This window comes from Ranitomeya variabilis, chromosome 7 (assembly GCF_051348905.1).
Source record: "Ranitomeya variabilis isolate aRanVar5 chromosome 7, aRanVar5.hap1, whole genome shotgun sequence".
Taxonomy (NCBI): Eukaryota; Metazoa; Chordata; class Amphibia; order Anura; family Dendrobatidae; genus Ranitomeya; species Ranitomeya variabilis.
In genome coordinates, this window is record NC_135238.1 from 8,191,886 (window position 1) to 8,218,241 (window position 26,356).

Genomic DNA, 26,356 nt, shown 5'->3' on the forward strand with positions numbered 1-26,356 from the left:
CAGCAGCTAGACACACGGCAACAACAAAAAAAAAAAAAAATTCTCAAGGCTTCTTTTCTCCTGCTTCTGCCATGCAATTAACACTTTGTTGGCCGGCTGTACTGTTATGATCCTTAGTGGCAGAGGATCACAAATAGACCAGCAAGTGAATAACTTGAGACAAGCTCTAGGGAGATGGTAACTGGACTGATCGCAAATCTGAACCTATCCAACACAACTAGAGGTAGCCAGTGAACGTGCCTAAAAAATTCCTAGACGTCTCGAGCCAGCCTGAGGAACTAGCTACCCCTAAAGAGAAAGAAAGACCTCGCTTGCCTCCAGAGAAATAATCCCCAAAGATATAGAAGCCCTGTCATGATTCCCAATGGCAGGGACACAGGCAAAAACGGACTAGCTCTAGGAAGATGGTATCTCAGGTAACCGCGACGCTGAACCTAACACGCAACTAAAAGTAGCCAGGGGGTGTGCCTACGTTGATCTCTAGACACCTCGCGCCAGCCGGAGAACTAACTACCCCTATTAGAGGAATACACAGACCTGGCTTGCCTCCAGGGAAACCCCAAAAGTTATAGTAGCCCCCCACATATAATAACGGTTAGTCAAGAGGAAAACACAAACGCAGTATGAATATAGATTCAGCAAAGCGAGGCCCTCTAACTAGATAGTGGAAAATACAAAAGAGGACTTCGCGGTTACCTCAAAACCCTTAAACAGCCATCCTGAAATTACCTTGACTCCGTTGTCAACTCATGACACCGGAGTAGTAATTTCAGATCACTAGAGCTTCCAGCTGCACAAGAAATATAAATGCATGCTGGACAAAACAAACACAAAAAAAAGCCAAAGCTTCAACTTAGCTGAATTGCAGACTTGGAGCAGGTAGCAAGCAACAGAGGTGCTCTGATAACATTGATTGCCGGCACTAGAATGACTGAGAAGCCAGACTAAATAGGAACTCCCAATTTCCTGATGACAACAGGTGCACAAGACAAAGTCAGTCAGTACCACCAGTAGCCACCAGAGGGAGCTTAAAAACAGAATTCACAACAGTACCCCCCCCTTAAGGAGGGGGCACCGAACCCTCATGAGAACCACCAGGGCGATCTGGATGCGCCCTATGAAAGGCGCGAACCAAATCAGAGGCATGAACATCAGAGGCAGTCACCCAAGAATTATCCTCCTGACCGTATCCCTTCCATTTAACCAAATATTGAAGTCTCCGTCTGGAAATGCGAGAGTCCAAAATCTTCTCCACAACACACTCCAATTCACCCTCCACCAGCACAGGAGCAGGAGGCTCAACAGAAGGAACAACCGGTACCTCGTACCTCCGCAACAACGACCGATGGAAGACATTATGAATGGTGAAAGATGCTGGAAGGTCCAAACGAAAAGATACAGGATTAAGAATCTCCAAAATCTTATAAGGACCTATGAACCGACGTTTGAACTTAGGAGAAGAGACCTTCATAGGGACAAAACGAGAAGATAACCACACCAAGTCTCCAACACGGAGATGCTGACCCACACGACGATGACGATTAGCAAACTGCTGAGTTTTCTCCTGAGACAACTTCAAATTGTCCACCACATGACTCCAAATCCGGTGCATTCTATCCACCACAGTATCCACTCCAGGACAATCCGAAGATTCCACCTGGCCAGATGAAAAACGAGGGTGAAACCCTGAATTACAAAAGAAAGGAGAAACCAGAGTGGCAGAACTGGCCCGATTATTGAGGGCAAACTCTGCCAACGGCAAAAAGGTGACCCAATCATCCTGATCAGCAGACACAAAACACCTCAAATAAGTCCCCAAGGTCTGATTAGTCCGCTCCGTCTGGCCATTAGTCTGAGGATGGAACGCAGACGAAAAAGACAAATCAATGCCCATCCTGGCACAGAACGCTCGCCAGAACCTAGACACAAATTGAGATCCCCTGTCAGAAACGATGTTTTCCGGGATACCATGTAAGCGAACTACATTCTGAAAAAATAAAGGAACCAACTCCGATGAAGAAGGCAATTTGGGCAAGGGTACCAAATGAACCATCTTAGAAAAACGGTCACACACCACCCAAATGACGGACATTTTCTGAGAAACCGGGAGATCCGAGATAAAGTCCATAGAGATGTGCGTCCATGGCCTCTTCGGAATAGGCAAGGACAACAACAGTCCACTAGCCCGAGAACAGCAAGGCTTGGCCCGAGCACAAACATCACAAGACTGTACAAAGGTACGCACATCCCGGGACAGGGAAGGCCACCAGAAGGACCTGGCCACCAAATCTCTGGTACCAAAAATTCCAGGGTGGCCTGCCAACACAGAAGAATGAACCTCTGAGATGACTCTACTGGTCCACTCATCTGGAACAAACAATCTCCCAGACGGACAACGATCAGGTCTATCAGTCTGAAACTCCTGCAAAGCACGTCGCAAGTCTGGGGAGACAGCAGACAAAATCACTCCATCCTTAAGGATACCCGTAGGCTCAGAATCACCAGAGGAGTCAGGCTCAAAACTCCTAGAAAGAGCATCTGCCTTCACATTTTTCGAGCCCGGCAAGTATGAAACCACAAAATTAAACCGGGAGAAAAACAATGACCAGCGCGCCTGTCTAGGATTCAGACGCCTGGCAGACTCAAGGTAAATCAAATTCTTGTGATCAGGCAAGACCACCACCTGATGTCTAGCACCCTCAAGCCAATGATGCCACTCCTCAAATGCCCACTTCATGGCCAAGAGCTCCCGATTACCGACATCATAATTTCGCTCGGCGGCCGAAAATTTTCGAGAGAAGAATGCACATGGTCTCATCACTGAGCAATCGGGATTTCTCTGCGACAAAACCGCCCCCGCTCCAATCTCGGAAGCATCAACCTCAACCTGAAAAGGGAGCGAAACATCAGGCTGGCGCAACACAGGAGCAGAAGAAAAGCGGCGCTTAAGCTCCCGAAAGGCCTCCACAGCCGCAGAGGACCAGTTGGCAACATCAGCACCCTTCTTAGTCAAATCAGTCAGAGGTTTAGCAACACCTGAAAACCCAGTTATAAATCGACGATAGAAATTAGCAAAGCCCAAGAACTTCTGAAGACTCCTCAGGGAAGTAGGCTGCGTCCAATCACAAATAGCCCGAACCTTGACGGGATCCATCTCAACAGAAGAAGGGGAAAAAATGTACCCCAAAAAGGAGATCTTCTGAACCCCAAAGATACACTTTGAACCCTTTACAAACAAAGAATTTGACCGCAAAACCTGAAAAACCTTCCTAACCTGTTGAACATGCGACTCCCAGTCATCCGAAAAAACCAAAATATCATCCAAATACACAATCATAAATTTATCCAGGTATTTACGGAAAATATCGTGCATAAAGGACTGAAAGACTGAAGGGGCATTAGAAAGACCAAAAGGCATTACCAAATACTCAAAATGGCCCTCGGGCGTATTAAATGCAGTTTTCCACTCATCTCCCTGCTTAATCTGCACCAAATTATACGCACCCCGAAGATCAACCTTAGAAAACCACTTTGCCCCTTTAATACGAGCAAATAAATCAGTCAATAGTGGCAAAGGATACTGGTATTTGACTGTAATCTTATTCAACAGGCGATAATCAATACAGGGCCTCAGGGAGCCATCTTTCTTACCCACGAAAAAAACCCCTGCTCCTAAAGGGGATGAGGATGGACGGATATGTCCCTTTTCCAAGGACTCCTTAATATACTCTCGCATAGCAGCATGCTCAGGCACAGATAGATTGAACAAACGACCCTTGGGAAACTTGCTGCCCGGAATCAAGTCTATAGCACAATCGCAATCCCTGTGAGGGGGGAGAGAACTAAGTTTAGGCTCCTCAAAAACATCACAATAATCAGACAAAAATGCCGGAATTTCAGAGGGAGTAGATGAAGCAATGGAAACCAAAGGTACTTCCCCATGAGCCCCCTGACATCCCCAACTTAACACAGACATTGTTTTCCAGTCAAGGACTGGATCATGAGTTTGCAACCATGGCAATCCAAGCACTAAGACATCATGCAAGTTATGCAACACAAGGAAGCGAATCACCTCCCGATGGTCAGGAGTCATACACATAGTCACTTGTGTCCAGAATTGTGGTTTATTCCTAGCCAAAGGTGTGGAGTCGATACCCTTCAGAGGGATAGGAACTTCCAAAGGCTCTAGGCTAAACCCACAACGTCTGGCAAAGGACCAATCCATAAGACTCAAGGAAGTGCCAGAATCCACATAGGCATCCACAGTAATAGTTGACAATGAACAGATCAAAGTTACAGACAAAATAAACTTAGACTGCAAGGTGCCAATTGCAAAAGACTTATCAACCTTTTTTGTGCGTTTAGAGCATGCTGATATAACATGAGCAGAATCACCACAGTAGAAGCACAACCCATTTTTACGCCTATAATTCTGCCGTTCACTTCTGGACAGAATTCTATCACATTGCATAATCTCCGGTGCCTGCTCAGAAGACACCGCCAAATGGTGCACAGGTTTGCGCTCCCGTAAACGCCGATCAATCTGAATAGCCATAGTCATGGATTCATTCAGACCTGTGGGCGTAGGAAACCCCACCATGACATCTTTAACGGCGTCAGAGAGACCTTCTCTGAAATTCGCCGCCAGGGCGCACTCATTCCACTGAGTAAGCACCGACCATTTTCGAAATTTTTGACAATATATTTCAGCTTCATCATGCCCTTGAGAGAGGGCTATCAAGGCCTTTTCAGCCTGAATCTCCAAATTAGGTTCCTCATAGAGCAACCCCAGTGCCAGAAAAAACGCATCCACATTGAGCAACGCAGGATCCCCTGGTGCCAATGCAAATGCCCAATTCTGGGGGTCACCCCGCAACAAGGAAATAACAATTTTAACCTGCTGAGCGGGGTCTCCAGCGGAGCGAGATCTCAGAGAAAGATACAATTTACAATTGTGCTTAAAATTCAAAAAACGAGATCTATCTCCAGAAAAGAACTCAGGTATAGGGATCTTGGGTTCAGACATAGGAGCATGTATAACAAAGTCTTGGATATTTTGAACCTTAGAGGCAAGAGTATTAAGATTTGAAGCTAAACTCTGAATATCCATTTCTCAACAGCAGAGATCTGAGCCATTCAGAGGTTAAGAGGAGGGAAAAAAAAAAAAAAAACAGCAGATGGCAATTATGGCTAGACAGAACTTCTGAGTAAAAAAAAAAAAGTGTCAGAAACTTCTTTTTTCTAATTTTCTAATACATTATGGCCGGCAATACTGTCATGATTCCCAATGGCAGGGACACGGGCAAAAACGGACTAGCTCTAGGAAGATGGTATCTCAGGTAACCGCGATGCTGAACCTAACACGCAAATAAAAGTAGCCAGGGGGCGTGCCTACGTTTTATCCCTAGACACCTCGCGCCAGCCAGAGATCTAACTACCCCTAGAAGAGGAATACACAGACCTGGCTTGCCTCCAGGGAAACCCCAAAAGTTATAGTAGCCCCCCCACATATAATAATGGTTAGGTAAGAGGAAAACACAAACGCAGTATGAATATAGATTCAGCAAAGTGAGGCCCTCTGACTAGATAGATGAAAATACAAAAGAGGACTTCGCGGTTACCTCAAAACCCTAAGCAGCCATCCTGAAACTACCTTAACTCCGTTATCAACTCATGACACCGGAGTAGTAATTTCAGATCACTAGAGCTTCCAGCAGCACGAGAAATATAAATGCATGCTGGACAAAACAAACACAAAAAATGCCAAAGATTCAACTTAGCTGAATTGCAGACTTGGAGCAGGTAGCAAGCAACAGAGGTGCTCTGATAACATTGATTGCCGGCGCTAGAGTGACTGAGAAGCCAGACTAAATAGGAAACTCCCAATTTCCTGATGAAAACTGGTGCACTGGAAACACAAGACAAAAGTCAACCAGTACCACCAGTAGCCACCAGAGGGAGCCCAAAAACAGAATTCACAACAGGGCACCAAATGGACCATCTTAGAAAAACGATCACACACCACCCAGATGACAGACATTCTCTGAGAGACAGGGAGATCTGAAATAAAATCCATGGAAATGTGCGTCCAAGGCCTCTTCGGGACAGGCAAAGGCAACAGCAAACCACTGGCACGAGAACAGCAAGGCTTAGCCCGAGCACAAATTCCACAAGACTGCACAAAGGAACGCACATCCCGCGACAAGGAAAGCCACCAAAAAGACCTGGCCACCAAGTCTCTGGTACCAAATATTCCAGGATGGCCTGCTAACACCGAAGAATGGACCTTGGAGATGACTCTGTTGGTCCATCTATCCGGGACAAACAGTCTCTCCGGTGGACAGCGGTCAGGTCTATCCGCCTGAAACTCTTGCAGCACACGTCGCAAATCTGGGGAGATGGCAGACAAAATCACCCCTTCTCTAAGGATACCAGCTGGCTCTGAATCTCCAGGAGAGTCAGGCACAAAACTCCTAGAAAGAGCATCAGCCTTCACATTCTTCGAACCAGGCAGGTACGAGACCACGAAATCAAAACGAGAGAAAAACAACGACCAACGAGCCTGTCTGGGATTCAGCCGTTTGGCCAACTCGAGATAAATCAAATTCTTGTGATCAGTCAAGACCACCACACGATGCTTAGCTCCCTCGAGCCAATGTCGCCACTCCTCAAATGCCCACTTCATAGCCAACAGCTCCCGATTACCGACATCATAATTCCGCTCGGCAGGCGAAAACTTTCTTGAAAAGAAAGCACATGGCTTCATCACAGAGCCATCGGAACTTCTCTGTGACAAAACAGCCCCCGCTCCAATCTCGGAAGCATCAACCTCCACCTGGAAGGGAAGTGAGACATCTGGTTGACATAAGACCGGAGCCGAAGAAAACTGACGCTTCAGCTCCTGAAAGGCCTCCACAGCCGCAGAGGACCAATTAGTCACATCAGAACCTTTCTTGGTCAAATCCGTCAAAGGCTTAACAACACCAGAAAAATTAGCTATGAAGCAACGGTAAAAATTAGCAAAACCCAAGAACTTCTGAAGACTCTTAACAGATGTAAGCTGCGTCCAGTCATGAATAGCCTGAACCTTGACTGGATCCATCTCAATAGTAGAAGGAGAAAAAATGAAATCTTCTGGACTCCAAAAAGACATTTTGAGCCCTTCACAAATAAAGCATTGTCACGCAGGACCTGAAAGACCATCCTGACCTGCTTAACATGCGACTCCCAATCATCCGAAAAAACCAGAATATCATCCAGATACACAATCATAAACTTATCCAGATATTCACGGAAGATGTCGTGCATAAAGGACTGAAAGACTGAAGGAGCATTAGAAAGTCCAAAAGGCATCACCAAGTACTCAAAATGGCCTTCAGGCGTATTAAATGCAGTTTTCCATTCATCACCCTGTTTTATACGCACAAGGTTATACGCACCACGAAGATTTATCTTGGTGAACCAACTAGACCCCCTAATGCGAGCAAACAAATCAGTTAACAATGGCAAAGGATACTGAAATTTGACCGTGATTTCATTCAAAAGACGATAATCAATACAAGGTCTCAGGGAACCATCCTTCTTAGCCACAAAAAAGAATCCTGCACCAAGAGGGGATGAGGACGGGCGAATATGTCCCTTCTCCAAAGACTCCTTTATATAACTCCGCATGGCAGCATGCTCCGGCACAGATAAATTGAAAAGTCGTCCCTTAGGAAACTTACTACCAGGAATCAAATCTATAGCACAATCACAGTCCCTATGAGGAGGTAGAGAATTGAGTTTGGGCTCCTCAAATACATCCTGGTAGTCTGACAAAAACGTAGGGACTTCAGAAGGAGTGGATGAAGCAATTGACACCACAGGAGCGTCACCATGAATTCCCTGACAACCCCAACTTGACACAGACATAGCTTTCCAATCCAGGACTGGATTATGAGTCTGCAACCATGGTAGACCCAACACGACAACATCATGCAAATTATGCAATACAAGAAAGCGAATCACCTCCTGATGAACAGGAGTCATGCACATGGTCACTTGTGTCCAGTACTGAGGTCTATTCGTAGCCAATGGTGTAGAATCAATTCCCCTTAGTGGAATAGGGAATTTTAAAGGCTCCAAATCAAAATCACAGCGCCTGGCAAACGACCAATCCATCAGACTCAGGGCAGCACCTGAATCTACAAAAGCATTAACCGGGTAAGATGACAGGGAACAAATCAGGGTAACAGACAAAATTAACTTAGGCTGTAAAGTACCAATGGTGACAGATTTATCAACCTCTTTTTTGCGCTTAGAGCATGCTGAGATAACATGAGCTGAGTCACCACAGTAAAAGCACAACCCATTTTGCCGTCTATAATTTTGCCGTTCACTTCTGGTCAGAATTCTGTCACATTGCATAGATTCAGGTGTCTGTTCAGAAGACACCACCAAATGGTGCACAGGTTTGCGCTCCCGCAAACGCCGATCAATCTGAATGGCCAGAGTCATTGACTCATTCAGACCTGCAGGCGTAGGGAACCCCACCATGACATTCTTAATGGCTTCAGAAAGACCTCTGAAATTTGCAGCCAGGGCACACTCATTCCACTGAGTAAGCACCGACCATTTCCGAAATTTCTGGCAGTACACCTCTGCTTCATCTTGCCCCTGCGAGAGGGCCAATAACGCTTTTTCAGCCTGGTTCTCAAGATTAGGTTCCTCATAGAGCAATCCAAGGGCCAGAAAAAACGCATCCACACTGAGCAATGCAGGATCCCCTGGCGCCAATGCGAAAGCCCAATCTTGAGGGTCACCCCGCAAAAAAGAAATGATAATTTTAACTTGCTGAACGGAATCACCAGAGGAACGAAATTTCAAAGAAAGATACAACTTACAATTGTTCTTGAAATTCCGGAACCTAGATCTATCTCCAGAAAACAACTCCGGAATAGGTATTCTAGGCTCTGACATAGGACTGTGAACAACAAAATCCTGAATACTTTGAACCCTAGCAGCAAGACGATCCAGACTGGAAGCCAAGCTCTGGACATCCATGTCAGCAGCTGAACTCAGAGCCACACCAAGATTAAGAGGAGGAGAGAAGCTAGCCACAGCAGCTAGACACACGGCAAAAAAAAAAAAAAAATTCTCAAGGCTTCTTTTCTCCTGCTTCTGCCATGCAATTAACACTTTGTTGGCCGGCTGTACTGTTATGATCCTTAGTGGTAGAGGATCACAAATAGACCAGCAAGTGAATAATTGAGACAAGCTCTAGGGAGATGGTAACTGGACTGATCGCAAATCTGAACCTATCCAACACAACTAGAGGTAGCCGGTGAACGTGCCTAAAAAATTCCTAGACGTCTCGAGCCAGCCTGAGGAACTACAGTGGGGCAAAAAAGTATTTAGTCAGTCAGCAATAGTGCAAGTTCCACCACTTAAAAAGATGAGAGGCGTCTGTAATTTACATCATAGGTAGACCTCAACTATGGGAGACAAACTGAGAAAAAAAATCCAGAAAATCACATTGTCTGTTTTTTTATCATTTTATTTGCATTTTATGGTGGAAAATAAGTATTTGGTCAGAAACAAAATTTCATCTCAATACTTTGTAAAATAGCCTTTGTTGGCAATGACAGAGGTCAAACGTTTTCTGTAAGACTTCACAAGGTTGCCACACACTGTTGTTGGTATTTTGGCCCATTCCTCCATGCAGATCTCCTCTAGAGCAGTGATGTTTTTGGCTTTTCGCTTGGCAACACGGACTTTCAACTCCCTCCAAAGGTTTTCTATAGGGTTGAGATCTGGAGACTGGCTAGGCCACTCCAGGACCTTGAAATGCTTCTTACGAAGCCACTCCTTCGTTGCCCTGGTGGTGTGCTTTGGATCATTGTCATGTTGAAAGACCCAGCCACGTTTCAACTTCAATGCCCTTGCTGATGGAAGGAGGTTTGCACTCAAAATCTCACGATACATGGCCCCATTCATTCTTTCATGTACCCGGATCAGTCGTCCTGGCCCATTTGCAGAGAAACAGCCCCAAAGCATGATGTTTCCACCACCATGCTTTACAGTAGGTATGGTGTTTGATGAATGCAACTCAGTATTCTTTTTCCTCCAAACACGACAAGTTGTGTTTCTACCAAACAGTTCCAGTTTGGTTTCATCAGACCATAGGACATTCTCCCAAAACTCCTCTGGATCATCCAAATGCTCTCTAGCAAACTTCAGACGGGCCCGGACATGTACTGGCTTAAGCAGTGGGACACGTCTGGCACTGCAGGATCTGAGTCCATGGTGGCGTAGTGTGTTCCTTATGGTAGGCCTTGTTACATTGGTCCCAGCTCTCTGCAGTTCATTCACTAGGTCCCCCCGCGTGGTTCTGGGATTTTTGCTCACCGTTCTTGTAATCATTCTGACTCCACGGGGTGGGATTTTGCGTGGAGCCCCAGATCGAGGGAGATTATTAGTGGTTTTGTATGTCTTCCATTTTCTAATTATTGCTCCCACTGTTGATTTCTTCACTCCAAGCTGGTTGGCTATTGCAGATTCAGTCTTCCCAGCCTGGTGCAGGGCTACAATTTTGTTTCTGGTGTCCTTTGACAGCTCTTTGGTCTTCACCATAGTGGAGTTTGGAGTCAGACTGTTTGAGGGTGTGCACAGGTGTCTTTTTATACTGATAACAAGTTTAAACAGGTGCCATTACTACAGGTAATGAGTGGAGGAAAGAGGAGACTCTTAAAGAAGAAGTTACAGGTCTGTGAGAGCCAGAAATCTGGATTGTTTGTTTCTGACCAAATACTTATTTTCCACCATAAAATGCAAATAAATTGATAAAAAAAACAGACAATGTGATTTTCTGGATTTTTTTTTCTCAGTTTGTCTCCCATAGTTGAGGTCTACCTATGATGTAAATTACAGACGCCTCTCATCATTTTAAGTGGTGGAACTTGCACTATTGCTGACTGACTAAATACTTTTTTGCCCCACTGTAGCTACCCCTAAAGAGAAAGAAAGACCTCGCTTGCCTCCAGAGAAATAATCCCCAAAGATATAGAAGCCCCCAACAAATATTACCGGTGAAGTAAGAAGAAGGCACATACATAGGGATGAAATCAGATTCAGCAAAAGAGGCCCACTAGTACTAGAAAGCAGAAAATAGAGCAGGGGTCTATGCGATCAATAAAAAACCCTTACAAAATATCCATCCTGAGATTTCAAGAACCCACGCACCAACTAACGGTGTGTGGGGAGAAACTCAGTCCACTAGAGCAACCAGCAAGCGAGGGAATACATTTTAGCAAGCTGGACAAGAAAACATGATAAACACTGCTGATCAAAAAATAAGCAAACAAAACTTAGCTTGTCCTGGATGGACTGGGAGCAAGGTAGTCAGAAGGAAACTGAGTAGCACTGATTACATCGACAGCCGGCAACAAGTGGAAGCAAAACAGAGCTATATAGGAACCTCCCAGAGGATAACGAACCAGCTGATAGCCAGAGACCAGCAGGATAACAAACAAAGCCACCAGGGGGAGCCCAAAGCAAAAGTCACACCATATCACCAGTGACCACAAGAGGGAGCCTGAAAACAGAGTTCACAACAGGTACCTAATGGCAGTCAGGCTACCTCTGGCAAGCACATGGAGGGCTGTGCGGCTCTCCAAAGAAATGCCACCCCACACCATTACTGACCCACTGCCAAACCGGTCATGCTGAAGGATTTTGCAGGCAGCAGATCGCTCTCCACGGCGTCTCCAGACTCTCACATCTGTCACATGTGCTCAGTGTGAACCTGCTTTCATCTGTGAAGAGCACAGGGCGCGAGTGGCGCCCTGCACAGTGTTGGGCTGTGAGCACAAACCCCATCTGTGGACATCGTGCACTCAGACCATCCTCATGGAGTCAGTTTCTAACCGTTTGTGCAGACACATGCACATTTGTGGTCTGCCTGAGGTCATTTTGCAGGGCTCTGGCAGTGCTCCTGTTCATCCTTGCACAAAAGCGGAGGTAGTCTTGCTGCTGGGTTGTTGCCCTCCTACGGCCCCCTCCACATCTCCTGGTCTACTGGCCTGTCTCCTCGTAGCACCTCCAGCCTCTGGACTCTATGCTGACAGACACAGCAAACCTTGCCACAGTTCACATTGAAGTGCCATCCTGGATGAGCTGCACTACCTGAGCCACTTGTGTGGGTTGTAGAGTCTGTCTCATGACCAAAACATCAGCCGGAAAGCATTGGTACTGAGATGTGGTCTGTGGTCCCCACCTGCAGAACCACTCCTTAATTGAGCAGTGTACTAATGTATCCCATGCACCACTCCCCACCCAAAAAAGAGTATACAGTTCATAGCTTCTTTTTCTTGTCATCCTCGTTCTCCCCATATCAACAGGGCCATCACGTGGCTCTTGCTCCAAATTTTTACAGGGTCATCATGTGGCACTCCTTTTTTTTTGTCATCCAGGGTATATTACAGTCCCTCCTTCTATTTTTTGGCAGCTCTTGCACTTTGTGCATAGGCTTTATAAATCTAGGAGTCCCACTACCCAACAATGTTACTATAATGAGATTGAGGCATCCATTATGTCTAATACAGGATGTTTCTGGTCCTTGTTCCTTCTAATATTTGGCAGTTCTTGCATTGTTCCCATAGGCTTTGTGAGTCTCAGAGTTGCTCCTTCATAAATTACACATTATGTGTCTGACTATGTCACACACCACAGTCCAGATAAGGTAGTAAATGGTAAAATTACAGTTACCAGTCACTAAAGAGGGTGTAGTCATATTTCCCCATCTACTATGTCATCTACTGTAGTCATAGGGGAGGCGGAAATACAGTGAGGGATGGCCCAGCTATTAAGGGGTGGAGGAGGCATTATCCTGGAAAGAATGTTTCTTAACATTCTTTCCTGTAAAATCTGTTTTATGTTCAGTTTTGTATGTTTTATTGTCAGTCTGTAAAAGTGGAGTAAAGGTACCTTCACACGAAGCGACGCTGCAGCGATAGCGACAACGATGCCGATCGCTGCAGCGTCACTGTTTGGTCGCTGGAGAGCTGTCACACAGACCGCTCTCCAGCGACCAACGATGCCGAGGTCCCCGGGTAACCAGGGTAAACATCGGGTTGCTAAGCGCAGGGCCGCGCTTAGTAACCTGATGTTTACCCTGGTTACCAGCGTAAAAGTAAAAAAAACAAACAGTACATACTCACCTGCGCGTCCCCCAGCGTCTGCTTCCTGACACTGACTGAGCTCCGGCCCTAACAGCACAGCGGTGACGTCACCGCTGTGCTTTCACTTTCACTTTAGGGCCGGCGCTCAGTAAGTGTCAGGAAGCGGACGCCGGGGGACGCGCAGGTGAGTATGTACTGTTTGTTTTTTTTACTTTTACGCTGGTAACCAGGGTAAACATCGGGTTACTAAGCGTGGCCCTGCGCTTAGTAACCCGATGTTTACCCTGGTTACCAGTGTAAAACATCGCTGGTATCGTTGCTTTTGCTTTCAAACACAACGATACACGGCGATCGGACGACCAAATAAAGTTCTGGACTTTATTCAGCGACCAGCGACATCACAGCAGGATCCTGATCGCTGCTGCGTGTCAAACTAAACGATATCGCTATCCAGGACGCTGCAACGTCACGGATCGCTAGCGATATCGTTACAAAGTCGTTTCGTGTGAAGGTACCTTAATACTCTGATAACACTGTTCAGCTCAGTGACCTCGGAGTCAGAGATGCCTCAAGGTGTCTTCCTCATGCTTTTCCCATGCCATTTGAGCTCTGTTTTTATCCATGTCAGTGATTTTCCTTTAACTCCCCATCACAGCCCTCCTGTTGGGGTTCTTCCGGAAAAATACTCGAGTTTCCCACTGACTTCCATTATATTTGTTAATTGAATAGTTGGGCTCTTTCGAACATCCGACCTGCTCGATTCCAGCTCGGAGCATTTTAGTGCTCGCTCATCACTAGCGATTATGTGTTTTCTGCGTATACATATTTATAAATATAGAGCATCATACGTATGATCAGGCATGTCTAAGCAATACCCCAGAGCCTTCTCCCTTCTTACATGTTGATGATTATTTGTACATTGTGTAAATATCAGAAAACCCTTTATGATTCTCTTACCCATGCTTGAGCAAATTCATTTTTTGAGCCTTCTGTGAAAAAATAACAAAATCTGATTAGTGACTTAGATAAAATATTGCAATATAATAAATCCTGATATCATACCAAGCCAATGGTCAATGCAAGAATAGCCACCTACATGGATTCATTGATAAACCCTGCCTCAGCCCCTTTTCGCACAGTCATATGCCTCATATAGACTCCCACCATACTTTATCATTATGCCGTAATCATATTCACCTGTGTTCAGCTTTAGGATATCTCGCATCTGGTGCACTTTTCTCACCATTATCCTGTCTATACAAATATCCTTTACTTCTGATTTATTCATCAGCTTCATGTCGCCTATGGTCAGCGTCAGCAGGGGACACCGGGGTGATTGTTCCACCTCCCATTCAGCAATTTTTCTTTTTTCAGACTTGTTGTCCTCCATCCCACAAATCATCATTATCATCTTCTCTGGTCCTAAACATACAAAAATGACACATTTACACACGTGGTCAAAATTGTTGGTCCCCTTCGTATAATGACACAAAAACCCCACAATGATCACAGAAATAACTTGAATTTGACAAATCTCCGGGCCCGGATGGGATCCACCCCCGAGTACTGCAGGAATTAAGTACAGTCATTGATAGACCATTATTATTAATCTTTAAAGACTCCATAATAACAGGGTCTGTACCACAGGACTGGCGTATAGCAAATGTGGGGCCAATATTCAAAAAGGGGACAAAAACTGAACTCGGAAATTATAGGCCAGTAAGCTTCACCTCTACTGTGGGTAAAATCCTGGAGGGCATTCTAAGGGATGCTATACTGGAGTATCTGAAGAGGAATAACCTCATGACCCAGTATCAGCACGGGTTTACTAGGGACCGTTCATGTCAGACTAATTTGATCAGCTTCTATGAAGAGGTAAGTTCCGTACTGGACCAAGGGAACCCAGTAGATGTAGTGTATATGGACTTTTCTAAAGCTTTTGATACGGTGCCACACAAAAGGTTGTTACATAAAATGAGAATAATGGGGATAGGGTAAAATATGTGTAAGTGGATTGAGAGCTGGCTCAGGGATAGGAAACAGAGGGTGGTTATTAATGGAGCACACTCGGACTGGGTCGCGGTTAGCAGTGGGGTACCACAGGGGTCAGTATTGGGCCCTCTTCTTTTTAACATATTTATTAATGACCTTGTAGGGGCATTCAGAGTAGAATTTCAATATTTGCAGATGACACTAAACTCTGCAGGGTAATCAATACAGAGGAGGACAATTTTATATTACAGGATGATTTATGTAAACTAGAAGCTTGGGCTGATAAATGGCAAATGAGCTTTAATGGGGATAAATGTAAGGTCATGCACTTGGGTAGAAGTAATTAGATGTATAACTATGTGCTTAATTCTAAAACTCTGGACAAAACCGTCAATGAAACAGACCTGGGTGTATGGGTGGATGACAAACTCATATTCAGTGGCCAGTGTCAGGCAGCTGCTACAAAGGCAAATAAAATAATGGGATGCATTAAAAGAGGCATAGATGTGTAGCGCCCCCACTGCCGCAGGGCCGAGAGGTACCCGGTACCGGGCCTCTGAGTCTCTGTTCTGGGGTTGTCACGGTGGCTAGACCCGGTCCGTGGCCCTGCCTGTGGGGCGTACAATAAAGATGGAGGTATGGGATGATGTAGATGGTGCAGTGTAGTTGTGAAATGCCGGTCGCAGCAAATAACGAGGACACCAGGTTGCAGTCTCTTTACCTCTTTACTGAAGATCTCTGGGACCTCAGTCCGGAATACGGTTAACCAGGCTGCGCAAGTCCGGCCGGTCCAATGGCACCTCCAGAGTTCTCTTTACAGGTGGAAATCTGTGCCTTCCCACTAGCGCTATGTGTTGTGGTCCTTCCCTGCGGTGCTTACGGAAAGTCCCCACAACTGTTGTGTCTGTTTCTTAAGTTCCCTCACAACTCGATTAGATGATGTTCTGCTAATCTTCCGTCCCTCCCTGATGTTATGGTTAGGACGGCACCCGTATGACGGGTAGGCTCGGAGCTCTTCCGGGACCCTAGAGTCGCCCCTCTCCACAGGTTGCCCCCTATGTCTTCGTAGGTGATTTACGTGAGACAGCCCGCCTATGACTGACTGTCCTGCCGTTGGTTTGAAGTATTGCTTGAAGCTAGATTTGTAAATACTTCCTCGGCGTTCCGGCCGCCGGTTATGCGCCTCAGTAGGATGTTGCATCGGTCTTACAGCACGACTCCTACTGGTATTCTCCTTGTTGCTTTGATCTCGTTTCTCACTCAGCACAATCTATCTCGCTTCTAATCCTTCCTTGGGCACCGCCGCTATGCTGAGCAGGCACGGTCCCGTGACGTTCTCTCTCATTGCCAGGCCTCTGTCAGGGTCCCAAACCTGACAGGGACCCTACCGAATCTTCCCCCACAACACCCTCTGCCACAAGGTGTTGCCTGGTTCCAACCCAGTCAGCTTTCTAATCTAACTTCCTGCCTGACCCCCAGTTTACCCACTATGGTGGGGAGTGGCCTAATAAATAGCACCCTTAGCTCCCCCTGGAGGCCCGACTGTGAAATGTATTGGTGTCTGTGATACCTGATCAGATGAACTCCTTCAGTGCCACCAGACGTACCATAGCTCCCCATAGTGGCGGAGCCACAGTACTGCAACGACCAGGACTCTGGGGCGCTGCAGATGCTCATGAGGAGAATATAATTTTACCTCTATACAAGTCACTAGTGCGATCACACTTAGAATACTGTGCACAGTTCTGGTCTCCGGCGTATAAGAAAGACATAGCTGAACTGGAGCGGGTGCAGAGAAGAGCGACCAAGGTTATTAGAGGACTGGGGGGTCTGCAATACCAAGATAGGTTATTACACTTGGGGCTGTTTAGTTTGGAAAAACGAAGGCTAAGGGGTGATCTTATGTTAATGTATACACTGTGTTCCAAATGATTCTGCACATAGAGTTTTGGAGTGATAAGGTTAGAATTTTTTGTTTGTCATGTAAACTCATTGATGGTGATGTGTGTCAGGGCTCTTTATATCACTGAAGCAATTGCAGATACCTGTGCAAATTAGTTTGGCCGGTGTGTCCAAATAAAGGCAAGACTACTTAAGAAGGCTGTTCCACATTATTAAGCAGCCTACATTTTTTGCCAAAATGGGAAAGAAAAAGGATGTGTCGGCTGCTGAGAAGCAACAAATTGTGGAGTGTTTAGGTCAAGGCATGACTACAATCAACATTGCCAAGACACTTCATCGTGATCATCGCACAATCAAGAAGTATGTAGCTGATTCCCTGCACACACGTGTGCGTGCTGATAAGGACAAATTGAGGACTCTTTCCAACAGGCAATTGCGTAAGGTTAAAAGAGCAGCTGCAAAAATGCCTTGTCATAGCAGCAGACAAGTTTTTGAAGCTGCTGGTGCCTCCAACGTCCCCAGAACAACAAGATGCAGGGTCCTTCAGAGGTCTGCAGCTGTGCTTAAGCCATCCTGTCGACCACCTCTATCCACTGCACACAAGCAGAACGGCTCCAGTGGGCCAAACGATACATGAAGACTGACTTCCAAACCGTTTTTTTCACCGATGAGTGCCGTGCAACGCTCGATGGTCCAGATGGATGGAGTGGAGGATGGACACCCCATGAAAACACGGCTAAGGCACCAACAAGGAGGAGGTGGAGTAATGTTTTGGGCTGGAATCATGGGGAGCGAGATTGTCAGTCCCTTCATGATCCCTGAAGGGGTAAAGATGAACTTCATAATCTATGTGGAGTTTCTAAAACAACACTTCCTGCCATGGTTCAAGAGGAAGAACCGTGCTTTCTGCAGCAAGATCATTTTCATACAGGATAATGCACCATCTCATGCTGCAAAAAACACATCTGCATCTCTGGCTGCTATGGGCATAAAAGAGGACAAACTTATGGTGTGGCCACCATCTTCCCCTGACCTCAACCCCATTGAGAACCTCTGGAGCATCATCAAAAGGAGTGTCTGTGATGGCGGGAGGCAGGTCACATCTAAGCAACAGCTCTGGGAGGGGATTCTGTCCACATGCAAAACAATTGGAGCTGAAACCATCCAAAAACTGACAAATTCAATGGACGAGAGAGTTCAGAAGCTTCTTTTGAACAAGGGGTCCTACGTGCAAATGTAACATCACCTAGAATAAAGTTTTCAATTGAAAACTGTTTGATTTCATTTTGTAATAAGCTGATAATGCTTATAACTTCACAACTGACCATTTTTTTTGTTCAAAATAAAAAAAAGGTTGAAAACTCTGCTGTGCATAATAATTTGGAACATGCATTTTAAGTGTTTATTTAAAAAAAAAAAAAAATACTGTTCTCATAGGCAGTTTGTTCCAAAACATTGCAATTATACTAGAATAGTAGATGACTGGGAAATAACAATAACTGCAATTCAGATAGGTGATTTAGAGAAAATAGGAGGAAATATTATTTGTATAATAATTTGGAACACAGTGTAAATATATGAGGGGACAGTACAAAGACCTTTCTGATGAGCTTTTTAATCATAGACCGGTGACAGGGACAAGGGGGCATCCTCTACGTCTGGAGGAAAGAAGGTTTAAGCATAATAACAGACGCGGATTCTTTACTGTAAGAGCAGTGAGACTATGGAACTCTCTGCCGTATGATGTTGTAATGAGTGATTCATTACTTAAATTTAAGAGGGGACTGGATGCCTTTCTGGAAAAGTATAATGTTACAGGGTATATACACTAGATTCCTTGATAGGGTGTTGATCCAGGGAACTAGTCTGTTTGCCGTATGTGGAGTCGGGAATGAATTTTTTTCCCCATGGTGGAGCTTACTGTTACCACATGGGTTTTTTTTGCCTTCCCCTGGATCAACATGTTAGGGCATGTTAGGCTATGGGTTGAACTAGATGGACTTAAAGTCTTCCTTCAACCTTAATAACTATGTAAGTATGTAACCATACATGCCATATTATCTATATGATATACATTCTGTATAGGTAGCAAAAGAAGGGGGCATTAGATGTATCCACAAAGGCATGTGATGGAAAATGAATACATAGTCTAGATAACATCTCATATAGGACAGTGCCAAGCCGGCTTTTAGTAGAGCCTGAAATCATGCCAGATAGAAACAACAAGAGTAAATACATATCGAGAATACATCACCAAATCATCACCAAAACATCACCATCACCAAAATGCAGGCAAGTGCTGGCAGGTAAACGGTCCCAGTGCCCGCCCCAGGTTGACTCTGACAGCATGCAGGATGCTGACAGATTGTTAAATAAGCAATTTATTGAGGGACGTCTGTCTCACACCCACATGACACAACTGCACATCTTGGCCCTACAAAACCCTGACCTGGACTTTGCACACTTTAAAGATAGGGCCATCCAGGTGCTGCATGAACCAAATTCCAGCTGCACAGCGCCCCTAGGCGCCCAGCACTTACATACCATCAGGAAGTGGCATCCTTTCCTCAGGCCCCCGTTGAAGCCGACGTGCAGACCCTAGATAATGACCCTGCTGCAGGACTGCATCTCCCGGTCCAGAAACTGACCAAAAGTGTGGCTGCACTAACTAAACCCGTGCAGTCCATGCAAGTGTCCCCAAAGTAGAGGATCCAACTGGCCTCCAGTCCAGATGACGTCCTATGGAGACGGCAGAAGAAGATCCCACCAACCAGAGGAAGAGACAACGACCACTACAAACATTACGGACGACCCATTTGTCGCCACTGCAGCAAGGCGGGACACATCGCAAGATTCTGCAATTTAAACGAGTGACCCCTGGGCAGAGGGCCAACCCCCAGGAGTATTACGACCAGGCCCACAAAGCTGGCGAGCCGGTCCTCCCAATTGTGATTGACGGCATCCCAATGAGCTCTTTACTGGACACCGGCTCTCAGGTGATGACTATGCCATATATTCTTTACAAACGGTACTGGGCCAGCTCAGATATTACCCATAGCCCAGGTAATGATCTGATAATAGTCGCCAGCAATGGTCAGCCTTTGCCACAAGTGGGGTATAAGGAGGTAACCATTAAGGTGGGGCGGGTAGAGTTGAAAGCCCAAGGTCTGGTAATTGCCGATATTGATCGGCGAGATGTAACCCAATGATGACCTTAGGTACTAATGTAATAGAAAACGGTCTTGGCAAGGTTATTGTTTTGTTACAACATGTAGCCGAAACTGCTGGTTCCAGTGAACAACGTGTCCTGCAAAAAGAGATCAAAGCCCTGATGCAGAGACAATAGGTAGAACTGTCTGGTGGAGAAGTCGGCAGCATCAGAATGAGTGATCCAATCCCCATTGCAATACCCCCCAGGAGTGAAATGTTAATATGGTGTCTGGCAGCAATAGGTCTCAGAGGTAAAGACCACCAGGCCCTGGTAGAACCTGTGTATTCAGATAGTAGGCCCACGATTCTGACAGCCAGAGAAGTAGTTGATGTCCGCAAGGGGAGGGTACCAGTATGCATCCTGACTTGAAAAAGAGGTCCATTTACCCAGATATGCTACCCTTGCTAAACTGTCCACTGTCAGTAACAATACAATACAAGCAACAGAACCCTTGGTCCCGTCCGACCAGGCGGAGGACAATGGCTCTGCAGGATAGCTGGAGGATTTATGTCAACAGCTACAAGTAGGCACTGATTCCACTCCTTTGCACCAAAAGCATGGGGCTTACAGGGTGGTCCAAGAATATGAGCGGGTATTCGGCAAGCACCCTCTAGACTTTCGGCAGGTAAAAGGGGTCCAACACCATATTCCCACTGGAGATCACCTGCCCATTAAAGAGAAGTTCTTGCCTGTACCTCCAGCTCACTATCAATGTGCCAAGGGTATGTTATGGGAGATGAAGGAGGCTGGGGTGATCAGTGACAGTTGTAGCCCCTGGGCAGCTCTGTTGTGAACTGTGTTTCTGGGCTCCCTCTGGTGGTCACTAACGGTATTGTGTTAGGCATGTCTTGTTGCAGGCCTGAGCTCCAGCTGTGTCGTTAAGCAGCGGGTGTTCCCTATTTAAGTCTCCTCTGGACTCAGTCTCTTGCCTGGCATCGTTGTATCCAGACCTATATGGTCTCCTCCAGATTCCTTTCAGTCTGTCTCATGCAAGAAAAGCTAAGTCTGTTTTGAACAATTTGGATAGTTTGCATTTTTCAGTGTTTTTGTCCAGCTTGCTTTATATTTGATTTTCAGGCTCGCTGGAAGCTCTAGGGGGCTGATATTCTCCCTCCACACCGTCAGTCGGTGTGGGGGTTCTTGAATGTTCAGCGTGGATGTTTTTGTAGGGTTTTCTGCTGACCGCATAGTCCACTATCTATTTTCTGCCTATCTAGACTAGTGGGCCTCACTTTGCTGAATCTAGTTCATCTCTACGTTTGTGTTTTCTTCTTGCCTCACCGTTATTATTTGTTCGGGGCTTTCTATATCTTTGGGGTTCAATTTCTCTAGAGGCAAGTGAGGTCTTATTTTCCCTCTAGGGGTAGTTAGTTCTCCGGCTGGCTCGAGACGTCTAGAACCAACGTAAGCACGTTCACCGGCTACTTCTAGTTGTGTGTGTTAGGATCAGGTATGCGGTTAGCCCAGTTTCCACCTCCCTAGAGCAGTGTTTATGTTTTTGCTATCTTGCCGGAATATCAGAGATCCTCTGCCACTGGGATCATAACAGAATGCCAGGCCAAAAGAAAATGTTTAATGCATCGCAGAGGCGGGATTAAAAAGAAGTTCTGAGTTTTTTTTTTTTTTTTTGTGTTGCTGCAGTTTGCCTGGCTTCTTCCATCCCCTTTTTCTCTGAGTGGCTGAAACTCTGCTGCAGATATGAATGTCCAGACTCTGACTTCTAGTGTGGAGCAGCTTGCTGCTAGGGTGCAAAGCATTCAGGATTTTGTTATCCATAGCCCTATGTCTGAACCAAAAATACCTATTCCTGAGCCGTTTTTTGGAGATAGATCTAAGTTCCTGAATTTTAGGAATAATTGCAAATTGTTTCTGTCTCTGAAACCTCGTTCCTCTGGTGATTCCGCTCAGCAAGTTAGGATTGTTATTTCCTTCTTGCGTGGCGACCCTCAAGATTGGGCCTTCTCTCTGGCGCCAGGCGATCCTGCATTGGTGAATGTTGATGCGTTTTTCCTGGCACTTGGTTTGCTTTATGAGGAGCCTAATCTTGAAAATCAGGCTGAAAAAATGTTGCTGGCTATCTCTCAGGGTCAGGACGAAGCTGAGGTATATTGCCAAAAATTTCGGAAATGGTCCGTGCTTACTCAATGGAATGAGTGTGCACTGGCCGCAAATTTCAGAAATGGTCTTTCTGAAGCCATTAAAGATGTGATGGTGGGGTACAGAAGGTTTCTTTTTTGGGTTTTATTTTTTCCCCTTCTACTGTGGAGATGGACCCAGTCAAGGTCCGTGCCATTCATGACTGGACTCAGCCCACGTCTGTTAAGAGCCTGCAGAAGTTCTTGGGCTTTGCTAATTTTTACCGTCGTTTTATCGCTAATTTTTCCAGCGTGGTTAAACCTTTGACGGATATGACCAAGAAGGGTTCTGATGTTGCTAATTGGTCTCCTGCGGCCGTGGAGGCCTTTCGGGAGCTGAAGCGTCGGTTTACTTCAGCGCCAGTCTTGTGCCAGCCGGATGTCTCTCTTCCCTTCCAGGTTGAAGTTGATGCTTCTGAGATTGGTGCAGGGGCTGTTTTGTCGCAAAAAAGTTCTGATGGCTCCGTGATGAAGCCATGCGCCTTCTTTTCAAGGAAATTTTCGCCTGCTGAGCGGAACTACGATGTTGGTAATCGGGAGTTGTTGGCTATGAAGTGGGCATTTGAGGAGTGGCGACATTGGCTCGAGGGAGCTAGACATCGTGTGGTGGTCTTGACTGATCATAAAAATCTGATTTACCTTGAGTCTGCCAAGCGCCTGAATCCTAGACAGGCTCGTTGGTCGTTGTTTTTCTCCCGTTTTGACTTTGTGGTCTCGTACCTGCCTGGCTCGAAGAACGTGAAGGCTGATGCTCTTTCTAGGAGTTTTGTGCCTGACTCTCCGGGAGTCTCTGAGCCGGCTGGTATTCTCAGAGAGGGAGTGATTTTGTCTGCCATTTCCCCAGATTTGCGACGAGTGCTGCAGAAATTTCAGGCTGATAGGCCTGATCGTTGCCCACCAGAGAGATTGTTTGTCCCTGATAGATGGACCAGCAGAGTTATTTCTGAGGTTCATTCTTCGGTGTTGGCGGGACATCCTGGGATTTTCGATACCAGAGATTTGGTGGCTAGGTCCTTTTGGTGGCCTTCCTTGTCGCGGGATGTGCGTTCTTTTGTGCAGTCCTGTGGGATTTGTGCTCGGGTTAAGCCTTGCTGTTCTCGTGCCAGCGGGTTGCTTTTGCCCTTGCCTATCCCAAAGAGGCCTTGGACGCACATTTCCATGGATTTCATTTCGGATCTTCCGGTATCTCGGAAGATGTCTGTCATCTGGGTGGTGTGCGATCGTTTTTCTAAAATGGTCCATTTGGGGCCCTTGCCTAAGTTACCTTCCTCCTCTGATTTGGTCCCTTTGTTCTTTCAGAATGTGGTTCGTTTGCACGGCATCCCTGAGAATATTGTGTCTGACAGAGGATCCCAGTTTGTGTCCAGATTCTGGCGATCCTTTTGTGCTAAGATGGGTATTGATTTGTCTTTTTCGTCTGCTTTTCATCCTCAGACTAATGGCCAGACCGAGCGAACGAATCAGACGTTGGAGACTTATTTGAGATGTTTTGTTTCTGCTGATCAGGACGACTGGGTTACCTTTTTGCCACTGGCCGAGTTTGCCCTTAATAATCGGGCTAGTTCTGCCACTTTGGTTTCACCCTTTTTCTGCAACTCTGGTTTTCATCCTCGTTTCTCCTTGGGCCAGGTTGAACCTTCTGACTGTCCTGGGGTTGATTCTGTGGTGGATAGGTTGCAGCGGATTTGGAACCATGTGGTGGACAATTTGAAATTGTCACAAGATAAGGCCCAGCGTTTTGCCAACCGCCGCCGCGGTGTGGGTCCCCGACTTCGTGTTGGGGATTTGGTTTGGTTGTCTTCTCGGCATGTTCCTTTGAAAGTCTCCTCTCCTAAGTTCAAGCCTCGCTTTATCGGTCCTTATAAGATTTTGGAAATCCTTAACCCGGTGTCTTTTCGCTTGGACCTTCCAGCGTCATTTGCTATTCATAATGTGTTCCATAGGTCCTTGTTGCGGCGGTATGTGGTGCCTATGGTTCCTGCTGTTGAGCCTCCTGCCCCGGTTTTGGTTGAGGGCGAGTTGGAGTACGTGGTGGAGAAGATTCTGGATTCTCGTATCTCTAGACGGAAGCTCCAGTATTTAGTTAAGTGGAAAGGCTATGGTCAGGAGGATAATTCCTGGGTTGTCGCCTCTGATGTTCATGCGGCTGATTTGGTTCATGCCTTTCACGCTGCTCATCCTGATCGCCCTGGGGGTCTTGGTGAGGGTTCGGTGACCCCTCCTCAAGGGGGGGTACTGTTGTGAACTGTGTTTCTGGGCTCCCTCTGGTGGTCACAAACGGTATTGTGTTAGGCATGTCTTGTTGCAGGCCTGAGCTCCAGCTGTGTCGTTAAGCAGCGGGTGTTCCCTATTTAAGTCTCCTCTGGACTCAGTCTCTTGCCTGGCATTGTTGTATCTAGACCTATATGGTCTCCTCCAGATTCCTTTCAGTCTGTCTCATGCAAGAAAAGCTAAGTCTGTTTTGAACAATTTGGATAGTTTGCATTTTTCAGTGTTTTTGTCCAGCTTGCTTTATATTTGATTTTCAGGCTCGCTGGAAGCTCTAGGGGGCTGATATTCTCCCTCTGCACCGTCAGTCGGTGTGGGGGTTCTTGAATGTTCAGCGTGGATGTTTTTGTAGGGTTTTCTGCTGACCGCATAGTCCACTATCTATTTTCTGCTTATCTAGACTAGTGGGCCTCACTTTGCTGAATCTAGTTCATCTCTACATTTGTGTTTTCTTCTTGCCTCACCGTTATTATTTGTTCGGGGCTTTCTATATCTTTGGGGTTCAATTTCTCTAGAGGCAAGTGAGGTCTTATTTTCCCTCTAGGGGTTGTCAGTTCTCCGGCTGGCTCGAGACGTCTAGAACCAACGTAGGCACGTTCACCGGCTACTTCTAGTTGTGTGTGTTAGGATCAGGTATGCGGTTAGCCCAGTTTCCACCTCCCTAGAGCAGTGTTTATGTTTTTGCTATCTTGCCGGAATATCAGAGATCCTCTGCCATTGGGATCATAACACAGCTCCATTAGTCCTCGTTAGAGAGACGGATGGTGCAATGAGGATGTGTGTTGACTACAGGCAGATTAACCGCATTACACATAAGGATGTCTACCCATTACCCAGAATTGAGGAAACATTAGCTGCACTAAAAACCACTAACTATTTCTCCACCTTAGATCTCACCAGTGGGTATTGGCAGGTTCCCGTGGTAGAGGCGGTGTTACGATAATGTGAATATGCCATGTTTGAGTATCTACCTAACTTTACAAGACACACGCTGCGGGCCAGTCCAACCCCTATTCTTCTCACTCTGCTGCTTGTGTGTGTGTGTGTGAATCCTAAACCCCTCATTTCCCCCTCCCTGAAGAATTTTTATGGTTCTATGCTGCAAGCAAACCATTCTCCCTAACACTACTCATTCCCTCCTCCCGCATAATACCAGCCAAAACTGGTACTTTCTTTGTTGAGATTCTTTGTTCTACTAATGTGATATATAGAGGCACCAATCGGGGCTAGGGTTATACGAATTATATATTCCGGATGTCCATCAATAGATCTACCACTCACTGAAAGTGCTAGCAGCTAAACGCAATGAGTGCAAAGTGTGGATTTCTCAGTAAGCGGTTCACGTAATTACTCCTTGTTCACACTTAAAAGAATGCCCCTGATGTGGGGATCCTCATGAGCATGGTGTCGTACTTATGCGAGGTTCACACAGCAAGTTATGCATAAAAAGTTAACATAGCTCTAAGTAAAGGGGAGATGTCAGCCTCTAAGTGATGTCACCACAGGGGGAATGCCTGGGCTTGAGGCTAGGAATAACTGTGAAGCAGGACTGTTCTGTTCAGCCATATAATTGCTGCCTAGAAAGTTTAGTTATATTTTTTATGTCTCCGTTATTACAGACATTGTATTTTTGTGTGTATTAATCCTTCCTATATTTCATATTGTAAGGTAACAGCACCATCTGCTGGCCG

The 26,356-nt window shown here is 46.0% G+C and overlaps 1 protein-coding gene across 3 annotated transcripts in view; it reads right to left on the reverse strand.

The window, feature by feature from the left end:
- Positions 1-26,356, reverse strand: part of LOC143785136 (serine/threonine-protein kinase dkf-2-like) — a 372,992-nt gene that overhangs the window by 213,710 nt on the left and 132,926 nt on the right. For 2 of the 3 annotated variants that reach the window (XM_077273815.1, XM_077273813.1), the window contains exons 4-5: positions 14,355-14,579; positions 14,115-14,146 (exon numbers count right to left, since the gene is read on the reverse strand). In XM_077273815.1, coding sequence (XP_077129930.1) covers positions 14,115-14,146; positions 14,355-14,579 — 257 coding nt within the window. The remainder of the gene's footprint in view (positions 1-14,114; positions 14,147-14,354; positions 14,580-26,356) is intronic. The other variant, XM_077273814.1, reaches the window with a different exon arrangement.